An 18,597-nucleotide genomic window follows, 5' to 3' on the forward strand; every position below is an offset into this window, starting at 1 on the left:
TTCTAAAACTGAACGCATCCATTTACATTATGTACACGTTTATACAGTCTCTCAACACCCGTCCCATTCCTGTGACTGAACCCCGAAATGTCCCGCGGACAGCTGTTGGAAAGCTGGTTTGTGTCACTCAGAAAGGTCGACTGCAAAAACAACAGCAAAGTACATCTCTACAGGTTCTAAAAGTGAATGTGACATTCATCATTTAACTTATGTACATATTTTCAGTTTACAGCCTCTATATACCGTCACCACTCGTGACTTTACACCGGACCTTAGTGGAAAGTTGTGGCCGCGTGTCATGAAGACAGGAGGAGGATGGATGCCAGTGTGCGTCTTGTGAAAATGGCTGCTGATGAGGAAGAATAGAAATAAAGCATGGAGAGAGGAAGACATGTTCTTTGTGGATTCCCTGCACCCTGTTCTAATATGCTCTCACCCAGACTGCAGTGCAAACAGAGAAACTCACACGAATCCAAATAAGTCAAAAGAGTAGCAGTTGCTTTGTGATTAAATCCTTTAATATTAAGTGTTTTAATTGAAGAGAACATAAAAATAAACTTGGAAAACAGAGAACGGATATATATTTTTGAGTTTTAAAAAGTCATCGTGTCAATTTGTAATGTTATTTGATTCCAGTGGAGAATAAGAAAATACAGTTACAGCGCATTCAGACCGCTTCACTTTCTACACTATGTTGCAGCTTTAAGGTTAAAACATTAAATAATTTTTCTCCCCAAATCAATCGACACTCAACTTCATAATGACAAAAAAAAATCAGTTTTCACTTTGTCATTGTGGGATATGATATTGAAAGTCGACAAGGGGGAAAAATACATTTAAATGATTTCAACACAAGGCTGCAACATTACACGATGTGAAAATACAGGACTGAATACTTTGAGAGTACTGTACATTTCTTTACCCAATAAAAAAAAAACTTTTTCTAAATACTGGTTTGAACTTCTCTTAATCCTTTCAGGTTTGGACAATGGTTTCACTGAATGACAGGATGGATCGGAGTGCGTGTGCGAGGATGCCGCATGTCTGGATTTAAAGAACAAACACATCTCTGAAAGAAAACGATAACAGGCTAAGATCCTAAAGCTTTACACGAGAAGTTGAGGTAAATGCAACTCCAAGTGTCTTTGTGTAAAGAAAAAAAAAAGTGGATTCATTACAAACGTGACTTTATCAATTCTCAGTTCTCTTTCATTTCTCTATGTTAAAACTTTAGAACAAGTCACTTGATGACTAATTCCAGAAGACTTGCTTGCTATACTGGAGGACATTTTTTCCCCCACATGTTGATCCTTCACTACAACAGGGGGCTCGGCTAGCTTCTGCATTCTCACACAAAAATTCAGCAGCACTGTCTATTAAGGCTTTGCATGAAATCTGTCCGGGGTCGAGAAAAAACTCTACAGAAAGTACACGACATGATCGCTGCTGACGACTGGTGATCCCAAGAATTTTAATCTGAAGAAAGATTTTAAATTAACACTACGTGTGGCACAGGAGGGCAGAGGGGAGGAGAGAGCAGGACACGACGCGTATTGCTACCATTGTTTGTGTTTGGGGACCAGGAAATGTGGCTCATCGCCGGTCGTGTGCTACTGCTGCAGCAGCAGCAGCGAACCTTCAATTTTAAAAACGACCAATCGCGGGATTGAGCGACTCCCAAATCGAGAAATGTATGAAACTAAAAGTGCAACACCGACTAAGTGTCGCTGTGCTGATCTCCAGAGAAGTGCAGCTTTCTTTAACTAATGACAAGCTAAACAGTGACAAACACGCCTGCCTAACTTTCAACTTAAAAGACTTAACAATGGTCGTCAATTGCTCATTCATTTTGGTGATCAAACCATATGAACGTGTGCTACTCCCCCGCGCTTCGTTGAGAGGGCGAGAGCGCTGGTATTCAAACACAATGGAGGGAAGAGGTGGGCGCTGTTTTCAAGGGCTGGCGAATGAGCAATCCCTTGCCTGTGCAGGCTTGATTTAAGGCGAAGGTTAAAATATCACTACTACAGTCTATATCAGGAAAGCAAAAATAATGTGCCGACAGCTGTGGGGCTACGCGGAGACAGTCGGTGACCTTTCTCTTGGATCCCACTGCCACTCAACAGCAGGAGCAAGCAGCGTGAGCCGCATTTCAACTGGCGTCAGAGGGGAAGTGGTGCGTTGAACTGTGTAAGTGTTCTCACTGGGATTGCTGGTTGAATTGAGAGATGATGTTAAAAAAAAAAGAAGGAATAATAGCATGTATGCGAAAAAATCTATCTGTGTGAAGTAACGGAAAACAGGAATAGAGATTGGAGCGAGAAATGAAATGTTTTAGAATGTGGGGGAGGCGCTGGTGCTGCGGGCGACACATCAGACTGGTGACAGATGGTCGGTATCCTTCAGAAGGACGGTTGTCACACTCAGAGCCCTCGTTGTAGTTTAACAGACACCAGCCACGCCAAGCCAGGACCTTAAAGGGTCAATTCACCAAAATCACAAGATTAAAGTAGAAAAAAATCCAGCCCTGGAGATGATGTGGAATTTATATTTTCACATCTCTGCTTTGACGCTTCGACTCCCAACCTGATAAAAAGGAGGTGAACTGAATTTCACTGCAGTGCTCAAAGGTAATGTGATATTTAAATAACAAATACTTAGATACTCCAACAATGTTCTTTACAGCTTTTCAAATATACTTTTACAATGATTTGAGCCCCATGAACAAAATTGGATTCACCTTTATTTTCTGGTACGGTTTTGGAAAATCTCAGTTCTCGCGCGTATAAAAACCAAATCTATCTGCATTGCTAGATATGTTAGACGTTGTACATTTATTTAGTGACTTGGGTGAATCGACCCTTTGAGATTACAGGAAACCAGGATGGGCCTCGCGGAACCAGTTTCCAATAGAAGTCCCACTTGAAGACGTCCTGCATATTACAGATCGTTGTTGCAGTAACACACTGCCCTGGATGGAGGTTAAGATTAAAAATTTAATTAAATTAAACCCAAAAAAGATTTTTTCTGTGGGCAAAAAGAATGGCCGCACACAAACCACGCCCTGATTGGCTGATGACTGTGACTGGTTTTGGAGGTAGGTAGTGCAAGAGCACGAAATGGGCGGACTGGTTGTCCATGTGACATGTTAGGAGCTTGAATTTGGGTGTTAACGGGATTTAATGTGGCTGGGATGGGGACTAGCTGGATTAAGAAGAATGCAGCGGAATATGGTTCGGCATCCCCCCCCCCCCCCCCCCCCCCCCCTTTTGTTCTGTGTTACACCAGAGAGCTCCCCTAGACCTTCCATGCTCGCTCTCTCTCTCTCTCTCTCTCTCTCTCACTCACTCAGTCCAGTGCCATTCGTATTTCTATCTCTGGTCTCTATTAGGTTTTCTCCTCCCCAACCTGACAACTGACCCGACAGCAGGAGGAGAATGGAGTTTGTTTGGGGTGAAAACACCACAGGACGGCCACACAGAAAAGGCCGTACATGGGAGGAGGGTTTTGTGGGGTTGTGGGTAGGGGGCTGACACACTTTTAGTTTTGTTTCTTGGCCTCCTGGTTGCCGTAACTGGAGCCTGTTTTCTTTACCTCGGTGACCCCTATGAGGCGTCGGATAGCTATGGAAGCTGTGGAGAGAACAAAGACAAAAAAGACAAAAAAGTAGTGTTAACGAGGACAGAAATCCAAATGTTCAACAACTCAAGTCAAAAACTCAAACGTAACTTTTATTTGTCCTGGTGAAGAGCAACAGTCCCCTGGTCAAGAGGCACAGCGTTTCATTTTCAGTGTCACTGATGCGGTTTACCTACCTATGATGAGGAAAATGATGAAGCCAATGATGAGGAGGGGGGAGCCGCTGACGGCGACTCCACAAGCGAAGTTGATGAGGGGCGAAAGCAGAAGGGTGGCCCAGAACAGGAAGTTCAGCAGCGTCCATGGTCGGCGAGGTGGGATTATTGTCGGGCCGGGGAACTTGCCTTCCTTGCTGTAGTGTTCCTGTAAGGCATCCTGAGAGAGGCGGGAAGGAAAAAAGAGTAACCTCCTTTAAATTGGCATTGCGCATGACGTTAAACTGTACATACTATAATAAGTGATAAAGCGCTGCATCAAAGTTCAATGGATTCATGAATTGTTTCTGCACTGTAGTTCAGTGTGAGAGAAATGTTTGTGCTTGAACCTAATTAGGCAGCTGAATAAACCCGGTTTAAGCATTCTGGGGCTGACCCATAGGTTGTCGCTACACAAATCCCAAAGGTATTGAACCCAGAATTGCAGCTATATTATTTTTGTACATTTTTATGGTGAGTAATAGTTTAGATTTTGATCGTGTATCGTGTCTGTTTTCCCCCGTTTCACCTTCTCCTGGTAGAGCTTGTGCAGCCAGTTGGCGCACTCCTTCTCATCATCCGGTATTTCCTCGACAGAGAACCGTCTGCAAGGGAAAGAGTAAATAATGGCATACCTTCCAACTGAATACACATTTGGTTTCAGGATCATTTGCAATTTCAGAGGCCACGACAGTTAAGAGATGTGCACAGAATGAACAAATGAGGAAAAATACACAGGACGACACACTGGATGGAGGTTGTTTATGCTTCGAGCGGCGTCACTAAGCAACCAACTAAATCCTGGTAGAACACGCATTCCAGAACACACACACACACACACACACACACACACACACACACACACACACACACACACACACACACACACACACACACACACACACACACACACACACACACACACACACACACACACACACACACACACACACACACACACACACACACACACGATATGCATATCAAACAACTTGACCTGCAGATTGTGTGGAAACAGCAACAACAACAACAAAGCAAACATGTGGACGAGACGGTGGATAATTGGTCGATGTGTGCACAGAGCTGAATGTCAGTGACCTTTGTAAGAAGAAAATAAGTCCTAATCATGGCACATTAATTCGTTTTTTTCTCCTCATTAATTTCATGCACTAACAGGTCTGTCCAAGGTCATTGGTCCAGTTGTAAAAGTTAATCTTGATGAGAATGATAGGATGTGACTGGCTCCCAAACAGTCACATCATGTCGACAGAGAAACAACCTGAAAATGTAATAGACAATAACAGGTAAGACCAATGTGGTGACCACGGCATTTTTTCATGCAGAAAAAAATATATTTTGTAATTGTACACAGCAGCACATGTTGCCTGTTATTCCAGTGTCTCACCACTAGAGGATCAATCCCCTGTAAAAACTCGTCACTCATAGATCATGTATTTCTGCTGCAGGATTTAAATCCGATTCAAGTCCAGGTTCACATGACGACAGTCTACTCGACCATGTTCCAAAAAACTTAAAGCCCTATCCTCCATTATTCATCTTTTGCTAGTTTTATCTGAGGAAAATCACAAAACATCGTACTTTTCTAATTAAGTTTTGCGGTCCGGACAAAGAGAGAAGCTTTTCCATCCCAATCTGTTTCCATCTCCTGACCCGTTCTTATCTCAGTAGGAGTGCTCTGCTCATTAGAGTTACTGTTCTGAAACCATAAACATGCTGGGAACCTGGCCAACATCCCGAGCACTCCGTGTCTCTTTCATTGTTTTGGGACAAAAATGCAGTTGGAAGGAAGGAACGCATCATTATTGGTCATTCAAAAAGCAAATCGAGGGACTCGTGGCACTCACCTCACACTCAGGTCAGCTTTGTATTTCTTGCCGTTCACGATGCCCAGGAGAGTGGGAGTCTGGTTGTCTTTGAAGTTGAGAGTCACGTCATACACGGCAGTCACTGCAAGACAGACAAGAATGAAAATGATCAAATTAAGACCAGAAAGAAAAAGAAAAGTTTTGGTTTTTAACATGATGAACGTTGTGTGTGTGCGTGTGTGTAGGCCTGTCGCAATAATTACGTTATCGACTGACCATACGATACGTAAATATGAACCCAATAATTTTTATTGAGCTCAATAACAGCCATTGTGTTTACATGCATGTTTGTTGACATAAGAATGAATATCAACAACTTCAACTGCAAGCTGATCCAGTATCAAAAAATGGTCTTAAAATGACGATAATATTGTTTATCGGAATAATTTCTGGGACAATATATCGGGTAACAAAGTGCTTATCGTGACAGGCCTATGTATGTGTGTTTCTATACACTACCTGTGCCCTTAAGACACTGCAGTGTTGTGGTGAATCCTTTGGTTCGGGGCAGTAGGTGGTATTTGAGCTTGGGGAGTCCTTTACTCTCTGCAATCTGCATACTGATTTGGTGTTTCTGCTCCGTGAAACGGGTGCCCTCGCAATATAGAAGAAACTGGGACGGGAAAAGAGGTGTGTTAGTATACACACAGACCCACATGCAGGATCCACATAGATTTGAGGTGTCCTCCTTTCTCTTGTCCCATCCGCAGCCTTCTTTTACAGATCAAGTTGACTTCCTTGTGACACTAAGTGTCATGTTTCGACTGGAAAACAGTGTTGTGATAGGTGGCCGTCATAGGTGGCGGTAAAGAGCAGTGTATGCCATAAAACAAAGAAGAAGCACAGTGTAGTATCAACAGAAAGCAGCCAACATGGAAGCCTTATATCTTGTACTTTTGTCACTCTTTCTAAGTATACAAACTCAGCACAGTTACCGACAGAGGAGACGACCCTTCATTGCCTCCGTCATCGCGCTGATCAACGGCAGAAAATGCCGGGTGTTAGCGGGTTTAAACTTTATTTTTTTGCCCAGTGTGAAATAGGCTTAAGATAAAGTCACTATCTCCTCCCACTGGTATTACTGCAGCTAGGGGAAGGACAGCTCGACCAAAGACGGATGAGTTTGTTCATCCGAACACAAAAAACTTACGGCATACTATCATTAGCAGTAGCCAGGTGCTTGGCTTAAGTGGTAATTAGATCAACTGCTGATCGTTCCTAATCTCTGCTGGCAAACTGGATGAGCGACGGTGAAAAAGTGTGACAACTTCAGCAGGGGCCTACAACGAACAGTGGGACCGGTTGTCAGCAGGTAAGACGGCTTGAATTTAAAACACTTGTTCATTCTAAAAGTAAAGGGAAAAAAAGAAAGCCCGTGTTGCATCATCAAGCAGGTTGAAAGTCTCCTCGCACTGCTGGTGCTCTGTGGAAAGTCCAGTTCATGAAGTTTCACGGAAAAATCAAATAAATAAACGCGAACCCAACTGTTGATGGGTTTCAAACACAGCAGGTGCAAACTGAGAACATCACTGTGCACTGCCAAGATCAATGGAGGTGGGAGAGAGGTTGGTCGAAGGGCAGCAGTTGGATTTCCTCGTATTTTGAATTGGGTTAGAGTTTATTTTCTGTATGAAAACTCAACCACTGACATTAAATGGTCGGAGAATAATTTCACTTCATCACAAGTCTGATCATATTTCGGTAGTTTTGGCCATAGTTTGTATTGGTAGTAATAACAATGTATTTACTAAGGTAACGGCTGGGACGACAGACATTTAACTTGTTTGGAAAAAAACAAAGCAACGGTTAACTGTGATATTAACCAAACTGCTCCTTATAAATGACTTCCAGTCCGACTTTCTTGTTGACCTTAGGCCTACTTATCTTCCTTGTACCCACACAGTTTATTACTCAATTCATATTTGAATTGAGTAACTTCCCAAAAAGTGGTCTGATCATGTTTTGCCCTTCAGGTTTTTCTTTTTAGCAGCACCTCTATTCTCTAATTTCTCAAATATTGTCTTAGTAGCATAACTTACAGCAATGACGACTCAAACGGTAACATTTACTGTGTCCCTATTTCGTGTTTATTAATAGCATCATAAAATATCTAAAAAAAACCTAATAACTGGTTGAGTTTTTTAATGTATTTTTTAATATCTCAACCACTACTGTGGACATCCGTGACTGGAAGCTGGAATATTATCAATAATAATGACAATGTTGTCAAATACAAATATAAAACGTGTGTATGTCTTCATAGGAGACATAATTGCTGACAAATTCTGTGCATTAATAAACACTTGAAATTGTCTTTATAAATCATCTGCTTACAAGTATGTGCTCAGGCAGCTACATGTCTGTTTTTTTCCCCCTCAGAAGTCGTTGCCCAGGGGACATTTCAGATACTTTATTGTGCAACTGGGCTAAAGTTGACGGATTGGATAATATCTACGTAGAAGCTTGAAAAAATAAAAATAAATTCAAACCTGCTTACCTCTTTTTTGACATTTAAACTCATACACACGTTTGATGACAGACACGCACATTGTGTGTACCTACCCACATATATTCAGGGTAATCTTTGAGCCTATCCAGTCCACTGAAGACCGTCTTTCGGTCTTCCTCCCACTTTCTTTTGCAGAAGACAATTTCTAGGAAGTACCAGGTCCAGCCAATCAGAGGGACCTTCAGCAGCTCGTGTTTAGCCAGCACTTTTGAACTCTAGAGAGGGAGGACAGGTGTGCGTTTTCAATGATGAAGCGTTGATTTCACAGCATCATAGGAGGATGAAAAACATTAATACAGATGTGTTTGAGTCATACTTTGCTAGATTACTAACCCCCAAGATGCCATATCTTTCGCACATTGTCCAGCCACAGAGGAAGTCGATTTCAAAGTTGTGGTTGAGGATGATGATGGCGTGCTCTGTGCCAAACTTGTCCACTGTAGCCTGGTCGGTGTATAGAGTGCAGTCTGTGCCCGACCACCACTCCAGCAGCATCACCAGCTCTGAAAAGACAACACATCATGACAACGCCTCCTGGGCATTACACAGGTACTGTGCCAAAAAACGAGGAGGAGGAAATATTCGCTGAATTTTACAAAAACTGTATTGGATTATAATCGCTTACTGCTTTTAATTGCTCAACGAAATCTAAAATAAGAGCTACACTCAAATTACTGAACCAAAGCTTTTTCCTTGAAAAACATATGTACACTTTTTTTCTGAATATATCTTTGATTTATGTGTCAATATCCTCAGATAATTATCAGTAAACTTTGCAGCTGTATAAGTGTTCAACTTATTACTTTGGTGCAAATGTAATAAGTCTAGCCGAGCCTCGGCTGCTCTCATTAACACACACACAGGGAGCCATGTGGGGCAAAAAGCTCTGAAAAACACACTGTACACAATCTGGCCAGCACTAAATGACAGACAGAGGAAGTGAGTTGCAAGCTGGTGACTAAGATGTTAATGTCACTCAGAGTTAAAAGGAGATTGTATATTAGACAGGAGGCCAGGTGTGACAAGACAAGACCACATGGTGCCTTTTCCTTGTATTCTGAAATTGAAAAATACTTTGTATTTGCATTAAAAATATTTTTTTTAAGGTATCATCTACTCACGACTCCAGAGGGAGTAGGCGAGCCGGCAGTTGATTCTGCGGTAGAGCTGTTTGTTGAACGGCCATAGGACGCAGGTGCAGAGCTGGATGAAGTTGATGATGAGGCCGCTCACCACGAACACAAAGCCCATCAGCAACTGCAGGATGAACAGGCTCTTCAGGTAGGCCAGCAGAGCCATGGCTGAGGAGCCCGGAGAGCGTAGTCGGCTCCTCTCTATAGACCACGACCAACCTGAGGAGGAAGCGCGGCGATGAGATCGTCATCAGCGAGAGTCGTGGATAGAGAAGGAAGGAGCATGAGGGAGAACATAATGGGAGGACGGGGTGGTAAACAATTGTCCTCCCAGTTATTCTGCTTTCAGAAATTCAAAAACAAAGTGTCTCTTACCACAGTGGGATCCTTTTACAAGCCGCGCTTACACGGTCCGTCGGCCAATACTACAGTCCTGTGGAACACAGCAGAAGAGAGGTCGAGGCATCAGTGGCCAAAGAGACACAAAACAAAAAAGGGCTACTGTTCAATGTCATTACAGTAGAATATAATAACTCGTGCTCTGCTTGTTGGATCAGACAGGTTTGACTGTGTTAGCTCATGGCACTAGAGCACAGTGAGCCTCTATCCTCATTAGCTGCGGTAGAAAGTTCACATGGACCAATACTGGTGTCCACGCATTGCAGAAAGAAAAATTGTACAAACATTTCTGCATAGTTCAGCTTCAGTGTGTACATTTGATCATTACAGCATCTCAAATGTGATAATCTGCAGCTTTTATTAGTTTATTGTCAATCTAAATCAAAAATCATCACCATGGAGTGTGACTTAACTGATCAATTTTGGAAATGTAGTGAATAGTTGCAGTCTGAGATACATGGCACCTTACACTATGCTGCCAGTAAGGTTGCCAGTGTGGAGTTTCCTCCTTCCTGTGTGTGTGTGTGTGTGAGAGTTTCATTCAGGAAATATTTAATTGCCCCGTTGTAAGGATGTGACTTTATTTGTCTGAATAGGAGCGCTGCGACAGACTGGAGACCAGTCTCTGGTGTGTTTGACCATGTTTGAGCAAGGAATGCTGGGACATGCAGAACAAGATAAGCAGACATGGTGGATGGTGATATGTGAGGGGAAAAAAGGGTGTTTATACAGATTGTGTGCCGTCATAAGACCAGCTGCCCATTAGATGCCGGTTTGCTTGAGAACTTCTCACTTGACATAATGCCCTGGCCAGAGACACTGTTTGTTTAACCACTGTGCCCCATAAGAGTAGCAACAAAAATAGATTCAAGACATTTTTGTCTTAAGTGTAATAAAACTGTTCAGAGAAGCATTTCCAATCTGCCCCATAGATTGTTCCTTTGCTGATCTGTGGTTGACAGGGTCCTCAGCTGTCTTGTTATTTTGTGGTTATCAGACATTTGACCTCTGGTAAAAGAGCACTGGATTTGATTGACCACAAACATGAAGTTTAACCTTCAGTGCGGCATTTTTGTCTCCCCCTTCTGGTAGCGAGAAAAACAACAACATTAATCTTCATTGTGGGAACCTGTTTGGCAGGAGGTTGAATTCATTGTTCGTTTAAATGCAAAAGTACTGCACTCCAGATTTAAGAGCAGTGCATAAATATTGCAATTAATGAGGTTGAATTCATTGCGGATGCTAAAAGTTGTTGGTCCCGATTGATGTACGATTAACTGTGCAGTGCTAGCACGAACAGCATATCGACTGTCACCTGCATTCACTGCTAACACTGTGTCAGCAAATCAGGGTAAAAAAACAAACTGATACCTTCTGGCTTTGGCTTTTTACAACAACAGCCTTCAAGCGAGACAACAAAGGAGAGACACAAACACTGTCTCTTCACTCTGATGTGGTCTTCCACCACAGACACTGTATTGTTCACAGGGCGCTTGTGATGTCTATGTTTCTTTGTATATTATATTAGTTTTCACTATCCTCCTCAAATTACTTTATGGATGACTGTCGGATGATTATCAACCAAAATATAGCACACAAACCAAATTACCAGTGATTTTCAAGAAACCTAAATAAATTCACAGGCACTTTTATTTCATTATATTCCTGATAGGAAGAAAGGCAAACCAAACAACCTCAAAATATAGTAAGATAATTAAGTGACATAATTGACACTGTGCCAGTTTATTGTGGGTAGACAACAAGATTATCAAGTGAAAACAATCCTTCTAATATATAAATAAATAATAATAAATATTGGCACCAAAACGTGGCCTGGGTGTGGGGGGAGAGAAACCTCACATGCACTGAATGGCAGCTGGTTCTCTTGGGCCAACGCACATAAAACAGTTTCTAAAGATGTGGAGTTAGGACTCAATGTGTTGAAATACTGTCTCGTATGCATGTGTCACCTGATGTTTCTGATTATCAGCCCAAACATCCCAGCTGTCTCTGCATTATGTCAGAGATCTGACCTTTGTTCCTACTGGGAGCGAGTGACTTGGAGGCGGGGAAAGTTACACTATTGCACATTTCACTTGCAGCAGTAGTGTAGAAAAATGGAGAAGTTCCCTGACCCAACTTTTACCGTGACACACACAAGCAGCAACTCTGGTGCCCCCTTTGACACAGCCCGTTCAAGACAGGACTGTTGCCCTTTATTCCGTCTTGCTGAAAATGAGGTACGAGCACGGAGCAGCTGAGGTAGCCACTGAACTAGAGCAAAGTCTGAGTGAAATGGTTGAGCCATCACGGAAGGACTAACGCAGGCGATATGGTGTTTCATGCCATACCTCTGATTCTGGCAGGCAGGGTATCTAACAATCACACTTCCGGGAGTGGACATCCCAGCTTTATTTGGTTAAGTGTAAAAAAGCAAAGGCAGCATAACAAGGGGTCTTCTTAATGTTAATTCAGCAGGATCTCAGTATGAAAAGGGGCTTGTGTGTGACAGCTCAGACAAACTTGCAAAATAAATGACCATTTTCCTCCACACTCTTCTTTCTGCTCCCATCTCCGTGCTTTCATGGATTCATACAACTTGGAATATTCGCTAAGTTCAAACAGACGTGGAATCTTTTTGCATTTTTGCAACGTAAGCGGGTTATGTACACCGCTAACGTTTTAGCATTTTCGCAACATTGGCGGTTAATGAACATGGCTAACGTTAAAATGTAACTTGCTTTTATATAACAGCTTTATCCTTCAAGTATCTTAACCATACTTGGGTTTAGAATACTACATTTCCATTGCTGATACGTACATGAAATAAACATATCTGATAAGGATACGTATAGTAACAGTTGTAACCAACATGTGATTTGTGGGACAGTGCTCTACGGCAAACAAACAAAAAAGCTATTCACTTGTATTTCTTTCTCTTTTTTTTTAAAACACAGAATATTTGATATATCTTGACTACAACCTTTAGGTATGGGTCAATCTTTCTTTATACTACAGGTAAATAGCTCCGCCTAAATGGAACTGATTGGATCAGTGCTCCATTTCAGCTATTGGGGTTGGTAGTTCAGTATTAAGAGTAATCAGAAACCCATTTCAACCAAATGTTCACACTCAGGTCCCGATCAGAGAATCACCAATGTTGAGCTTTTAAGGCTCACCCTGACTATTTCTGTAACCAAACCTCAGGTGTTCTCGAGTAAAGACCGTATTTGTCTTGCATTCAAATACAAGGGGACAAAAAAACAAAAACAAAACGGTGAAACGAGCTGGTGGAGGTGGAGGGCCCACCTGCGACCCCACTCGGCCTGAAGGAAAGATTAGAGATGCTGCCTGTGTTAAAGCTGCTTAAGGCAGGACAGCTGCTTCTGCTTTGAATCACCCGAATAAAGTCTCTGTGCCAACAAATAAAATCGAGAAAGGACTGTTGAAATCTACTTTAACAGACGGCAGCAAACTGTCAGCATGGTCCAGACACATCTTGACAGTACAACACCTTTGTTGTTTTTATTCTAAATATGTTATTTGACTTGCAAAGTCTACCCTCCACTCACCACCGTGAACAGCCGAATTATGCCTCGAAGCGCTAAACCGACTTCTATCTCTTTTACAAGCTCTCATACATCTAGATGACACATCCTGGAACCGCTGTGGCCACACACCAAACCGTCTCTCTCTTATTTAACTTACCAGTAGACATAGTAGGCCATGGCCATGAGCACCAATGCCCCACAGATCCCAGTGAAGATCATCACAGCACTCTGGTTCAGCATTTTGGCTCCTGGTATCTCACCAAATCAAAGCCAGAATAAAAACATAAAGAAGGGCCTGCAGAGAGCGGCGGATGGTTACAGGCTGTCCTGCCTCATAGCCATGATAATCCCACAGGGGAAAAGAGAGATTATGATGATGTCAGCAAGAAGATCTTGCTGTAGGAACTGCCTAATCAGTTTCCAGAGGACCAAAGAATTTCCTGTCACCAGAAAAATGACCAGCAAGAGAGGATCTCCATTGAGAGCAAGTGCAAAAAGAAAAACACCACAAACTTGTCACGGTCACGGCTGGCTCTTTCTAGAGTCCACTAAAGAGTGATAGTTAGACTGAAAGATGGCGCACGTCTGGAAGGAGGTAGACACTTGAGCGGTGTCTTACATGCATTCCCATCCTCTAATCCAGTGGATCAGATTAGTGGTGATTAGCAGGCCATGGGCACCCTGGATGTGTCACATTTCATTACCACTAACAAATAGGAAGGCTGGGTTCTGCCGAAGGTAGAGTTAGCCGATTGGAATCCGTTATGCTTAAGGAACCAATAAGTGTGAAGAAGTTCTTGCCTCACCTGTCCATTGGCCACCTGTTGGTAACACAAAGCATTAGATGGGAGTGATGACCTCAAGGAGAGGGTGAACAGTTTCCTTGAAATGACCACCTCTTCTGTGCTTCTTAGCCGTAGTTTGTTTAACTTTTGTCGGGCGTAATTAGGATTGAATTATCCCGATGCCTGGAAATCAGAGATGTTCACCCTTTATCCTCACTCCGACACTGACTTGTCAACAGTACCTCAGGTGCAGAGAATTATTTACAACAGATCCACATGACTCAGTCGAAGAACAATGACAAATAGGGCCAGTGGGCAAGCAAACAAAGGCCTTTGGATTCCTGCACGGAGCTAATGTCAAACGTGGTTCACACAAGCCACCAGAGAGATGCAGAAATAAACTGTCAAGCATTTACTGAAGCAAATAGGTCAAAGGTTAGAGTACAGCCCAGAGGGCTTGCCAGTGGACATCAAAGCCAAATATAAAAGGGAGATAAAAATACATTGTGATAGCTGGACAATGAAGGTCATTCATCAAAGCACAAAGCGTGTTCAATCCTGCACACAGCAACACTGTACTGCCAACACTCCAATAGCAACTCCAGTTACACAGTTGCATGTTGGGCCATGGGAGACATTCAAAAGCTACACTACTACGACCAGTACAGCCAGAAATTATTCAGCTTAACACTACTAGAACAATACTGAACATGAATTAAATTCCTTTGATTAAGAACCAGGCTACATAGGCCAGACAGCATATACTACTATGGACTTTGTTAATCCCACACTGGGACATGCACTTGTTACAGCAGCAGCAGCAAGAGTCAAAAGGCCTCAGGGAAGAGATAGGTAATAAAATATAGCAAAATAATAAACAATAAAAGCTATATACATTATATACAAAGAGTGCAAGTAATTGCTTGTGAAAAAGAGGCAAAAAATGTGCAGTGATTTGGATTGGATTTTTTTTTATTAAAAGACTAAGACTAAAATAAGTATTACAAATATATTACTTATTTTATAGAACAACATGTTAATTCCCAGTTTTGGCAATCTAAATTAAACTTCTAGTATCACATTCATGTCAAAGTAATGCAATAATAAAACCAATATGCACAATATTATAATAAGGTCATTGTTCGGTCAACACGTCCCATGAAAAGACCAAATCCACTAGCATGTATCATCTGTGTAGCCTTCTCTTGTTGCCTAAAAACCACTAAGACCTTTAAAATCTTTGCCTTTGGGTGATATATAACTTTTGAAGACCTTCAGTGAATGTAATGTATTCCTCTCAGCAGTGTAAACACGGAACTGTGCCCTCGAGCAAGCACAGAAAAATATTTTCCACACAAAAACTACACTCCAAAAGATTTTAAAAAATGCAGATGCAGATTTTTCCCAAAAAAAAATGGGCTTTTGAAATTGAGAAAACTTGTGGCTGTGTACGACAGCTACCTCAGCTCACATGCATGCGGCATCGGACCGGTGCTGCTGCTACTGCCAGCCTTATCCTTTCTATGTTGAGATTACCTTTGATAACGGCCATCAATTATAATAATGATGCTCTATTGTTGATGAAAAAAGTCAAGTGGTTTCTGCCAAATAGCAGGTACAAGACTTTTTGTTTAATCTTTGTTCAGAGCAAAAGAAGGTGAAAGAGAAATAGAGAGCATGCCCACAGATAAACTACTTTATAAACTTAATATAAGTTACATTTAGTTTCTGCTAGGACTATATAGCAGCTTCACTTTCTTCTGTAATAAGATGTCATTGCTAAAATTGATTTAGTCAGTCACAAACTTTTTTTTATTTTTTTTATCTGGATAATTTTCCTCAGAGCAGCCAATTTTGACTAGTCCGGTCCCCTTTGCACTAACAAATAGGTTTAGCCTTCAACATTAGCAGTCTGTCAGTTTGTGAGAGGGTTGCCTGGGATGGAGGTGGCCTTTAAGGAGGAGGTAACAGGTGAGACTGCCTATGTTTAACCTCTGGGCTGAACATGAATGGTCAGAGTTACTCGGTCAGAGTTAACAAAATGATACATCACGGGCAAAGGGATTATAGTCAAAGATGGAACTGCCAAGATAAAGGGCTTATCTGTGTATCTGTGCACATGTATGTCTCAAAGTCCTAGAGGCGAATACGTTGGCTTGACAAACAAGTTCAATATTTTACCATGTGTAAACAGTCATCTCACTGGACTTTACACCAACATTGTAGTGATGGAATAAGATGACTCAAGATATACAACCGCAGAAGATATGAGGCGAATGCTGCTGCTGATTAAAACTGCAAATCAGGCACATTTGTTGTGCAGTTAATACGAGGCCAAACGTGTTGTAGCCCTCCTTCATAAAGTTACACTAAGTCACAATGAAATAACACTGACTTGGCTTATTCTCCATGAGGAACTGGATCACTGCAGCACACATCCAGTATTCATTTAAAGCATAACAAAATAGTGGATTACCTGCTGTTGAAATCAATTTCACCAATCCTAAAAACATCAGAAAGTCAACTGATTGTTTCTAAAAAATATATAAAAAAATTATAAGATCACAATTTAGACAACTGGCTAAGTGATGCCTTCTTACAAATGACCATGTGTCACCAGTGAAGCCCAGCAGCACAGCAGTCCACACATTTAACACGTGGCTCTACTTTACCTGTGTGCAACCAATGAGCCAGTATTACACATATCGCCATTTAATAATGAGCATTGCTCCATATGACCACCGCTGCCAGTTTCCCCCCTAATGCACAAACAGCCACAGCCATTCTTTTCTGATGACCGGTCAAACTATTCACAACATAAGCCTGCCTGGCCAGACGTCAGGGACGATCGCGGTTGACTGTACTCGCCTTGTCCTCGCAGTGCTCCCTGCCTCGCTGGGGTTTGGTTTTTTTTTAAGACGGAGATCCGAGCCTAACAGCTAGCACCGGCTAACTAAGACCGAGCCGCAGACTTGAACGAACTCCAGTAACCTTACGTCCGGCGCGCGCGTGCGCGTGTGTCGTACGACGCGGGTCAACTCGGAGCCAGCTGGCGCACATGATGACGTACAGCGGCGCGCCGGCTGCTTGCAGTGTAAAAGCTGTTTTTCTTTTTGTTTTTTGCAATGAACCCAGTGACGCTCTTCGCCACCAACCACGCTGCTTCAATATAAACCCGGGTTCGTTTTTAAAAGCCTCTGAAATAAAAATAAAAAAATGTATTACGCTCATCGGTGAGGGACTTTACAGGCGAAGTAGACGCCAAGAAGCCAAGCGCGCACAGTGACTGCGCTTATCTTTTTTGACTCTTGCCGTAAGCTAGCAGCGCGGCGAGCTCCAAAGTTGCAGAACAAACACCACTCTTCACCCCATTGTGACCTAAGGGAAATGAAAAAAATGAAACCCGTCTGTCAAACTGTTGTCCTCGAACACGGCGGGCGACTTCTAACGCTCGCCGACCCCAAGCCTTACGACACCTGACTCCTCTGTGGCGCTGCAAGCCGAGCAGGACCGACAAGGACGGGGCCACCTGCTAACGGCGCACGGCAGAAATGCTAACTTAGCGGAGCGAGGGCATTCGAAAAGAAGTCATACTTGTATTCGAGGGGGAGAACGGACTCGGGCTGTTGGACTGTTCGACCGCCGGGTGCGTGCGTGCGTGCGTGCGCCACATCTCCCCACATGCGCCACCAGTAAGCGGCCAACTGACCCGTGCCGCTTGCTAACATCGTGCTATGCTAGTTAGCCGGCTAACGTTAGCGGTCGGCGTCAGTAACGGCGCTCTGTCTGGGGGCTTACCTGCAATCCGTTCACTTCGGGGGGTTCGGCGGTGGATGTTGTTCTACTTTGTCGCTGCTTTCTGGCCTTCGGGGGCGCGAGTGGCTCCGTCAACGAGCCCCTCTCACCTCGTCCGTTTCCCGAAACGCAATAAAAACGACTTTGGGTAACGCGGTCTGCAAGACCGCTATTGTTTGTCGGTTAAAGCTCCACATTTCCTCAAAGCCCAACTGAAGGTAGCGTGCCCTACATCCGGTCCGGCCCCCTCATTCATTCTCACAGAAATAAATAAAACAAACACACAATTTTCAGTTTTTATTTTTTATTTTATTTTACAAGGCTTTGCAGACCTGCCCGTTCCGATCCAAGCACCACAAATTCATACGGTTAAAAGTATATTTACTAAAATATTGGGAATTTTGCCGCTGTCCTGTGACCAGTTGACCTCTGTCAGTTCATAGAGTTCTCTACTATTTCACAGCAAAACCACTGACATTGCCTTTGAAGGCCGTATTACCGTTACCCCATCACATCCTAACTGTGTTAGATGTGTCCAGGTTGCAGGTGGGCAGACATGTTGGCTCGTCTGGTTATATGGGTTAATGCTGGCTGTTCATACTTTGGATTAGTGAAGACAAAACAGACCTGTGTCACCTGTCCCCTAATCACACAATGAAGTAAGTACCTGCCAGCACAACTTACACTTACGGACTTGTTTGCCTTT

At 42.8% G+C, this 18,597-nt stretch overlaps 1 protein-coding gene across 4 annotated transcripts; it reads right to left on the bottom strand.

Annotated features, from left to right (window-relative positions):
- Positions 1-500: 500 nt before the first annotated feature.
- agpat3 (1-acylglycerol-3-phosphate O-acyltransferase 3) lies at positions 501-18,113 on the bottom strand. 4 transcript variants are annotated; one of them, XM_035604972.2, is made up of 10 exons: positions 17,895-18,113; positions 9,737-9,794; positions 9,350-9,580; positions 8,562-8,731; positions 8,282-8,443; positions 6,179-6,332; positions 5,699-5,801; positions 4,363-4,438; positions 3,816-4,014; positions 501-3,632 (listed from the first exon to the last, which is right to left on the bottom strand). In XM_035604972.2, exons 3-10 carry the CDS (start codon positions 9,525-9,527, stop codon positions 3,541-3,543), a joined length of 1,134 nt encoding a protein of 377 aa, XP_035460865.1. In that variant the 5' UTR covers positions 9,528-9,580; positions 9,737-9,794; positions 17,895-18,113; the 3' UTR covers positions 501-3,540. The 4 variants fall into 4 exon arrangements, with proteins under 4 accessions (XP_035460865.1, XP_035460868.1, XP_035460866.1 ...); XM_035604975.2 differs by lacking the exon at positions 17,895-18,113 and adding an exon at positions 17,691-17,714; XM_035604973.2 differs by lacking the exon at positions 17,895-18,113 and adding an exon at positions 16,965-17,064.
- Positions 18,114-18,597: the final 484 nt, after the last annotated feature.

The sequence above is a fragment of the Scophthalmus maximus genome, chromosome 14, assembly GCF_022379125.1.
Source record: "Scophthalmus maximus strain ysfricsl-2021 chromosome 14, ASM2237912v1, whole genome shotgun sequence".
Lineage (NCBI taxonomy): Eukaryota > Metazoa > Chordata > Actinopteri > Pleuronectiformes > Scophthalmidae > Scophthalmus > Scophthalmus maximus.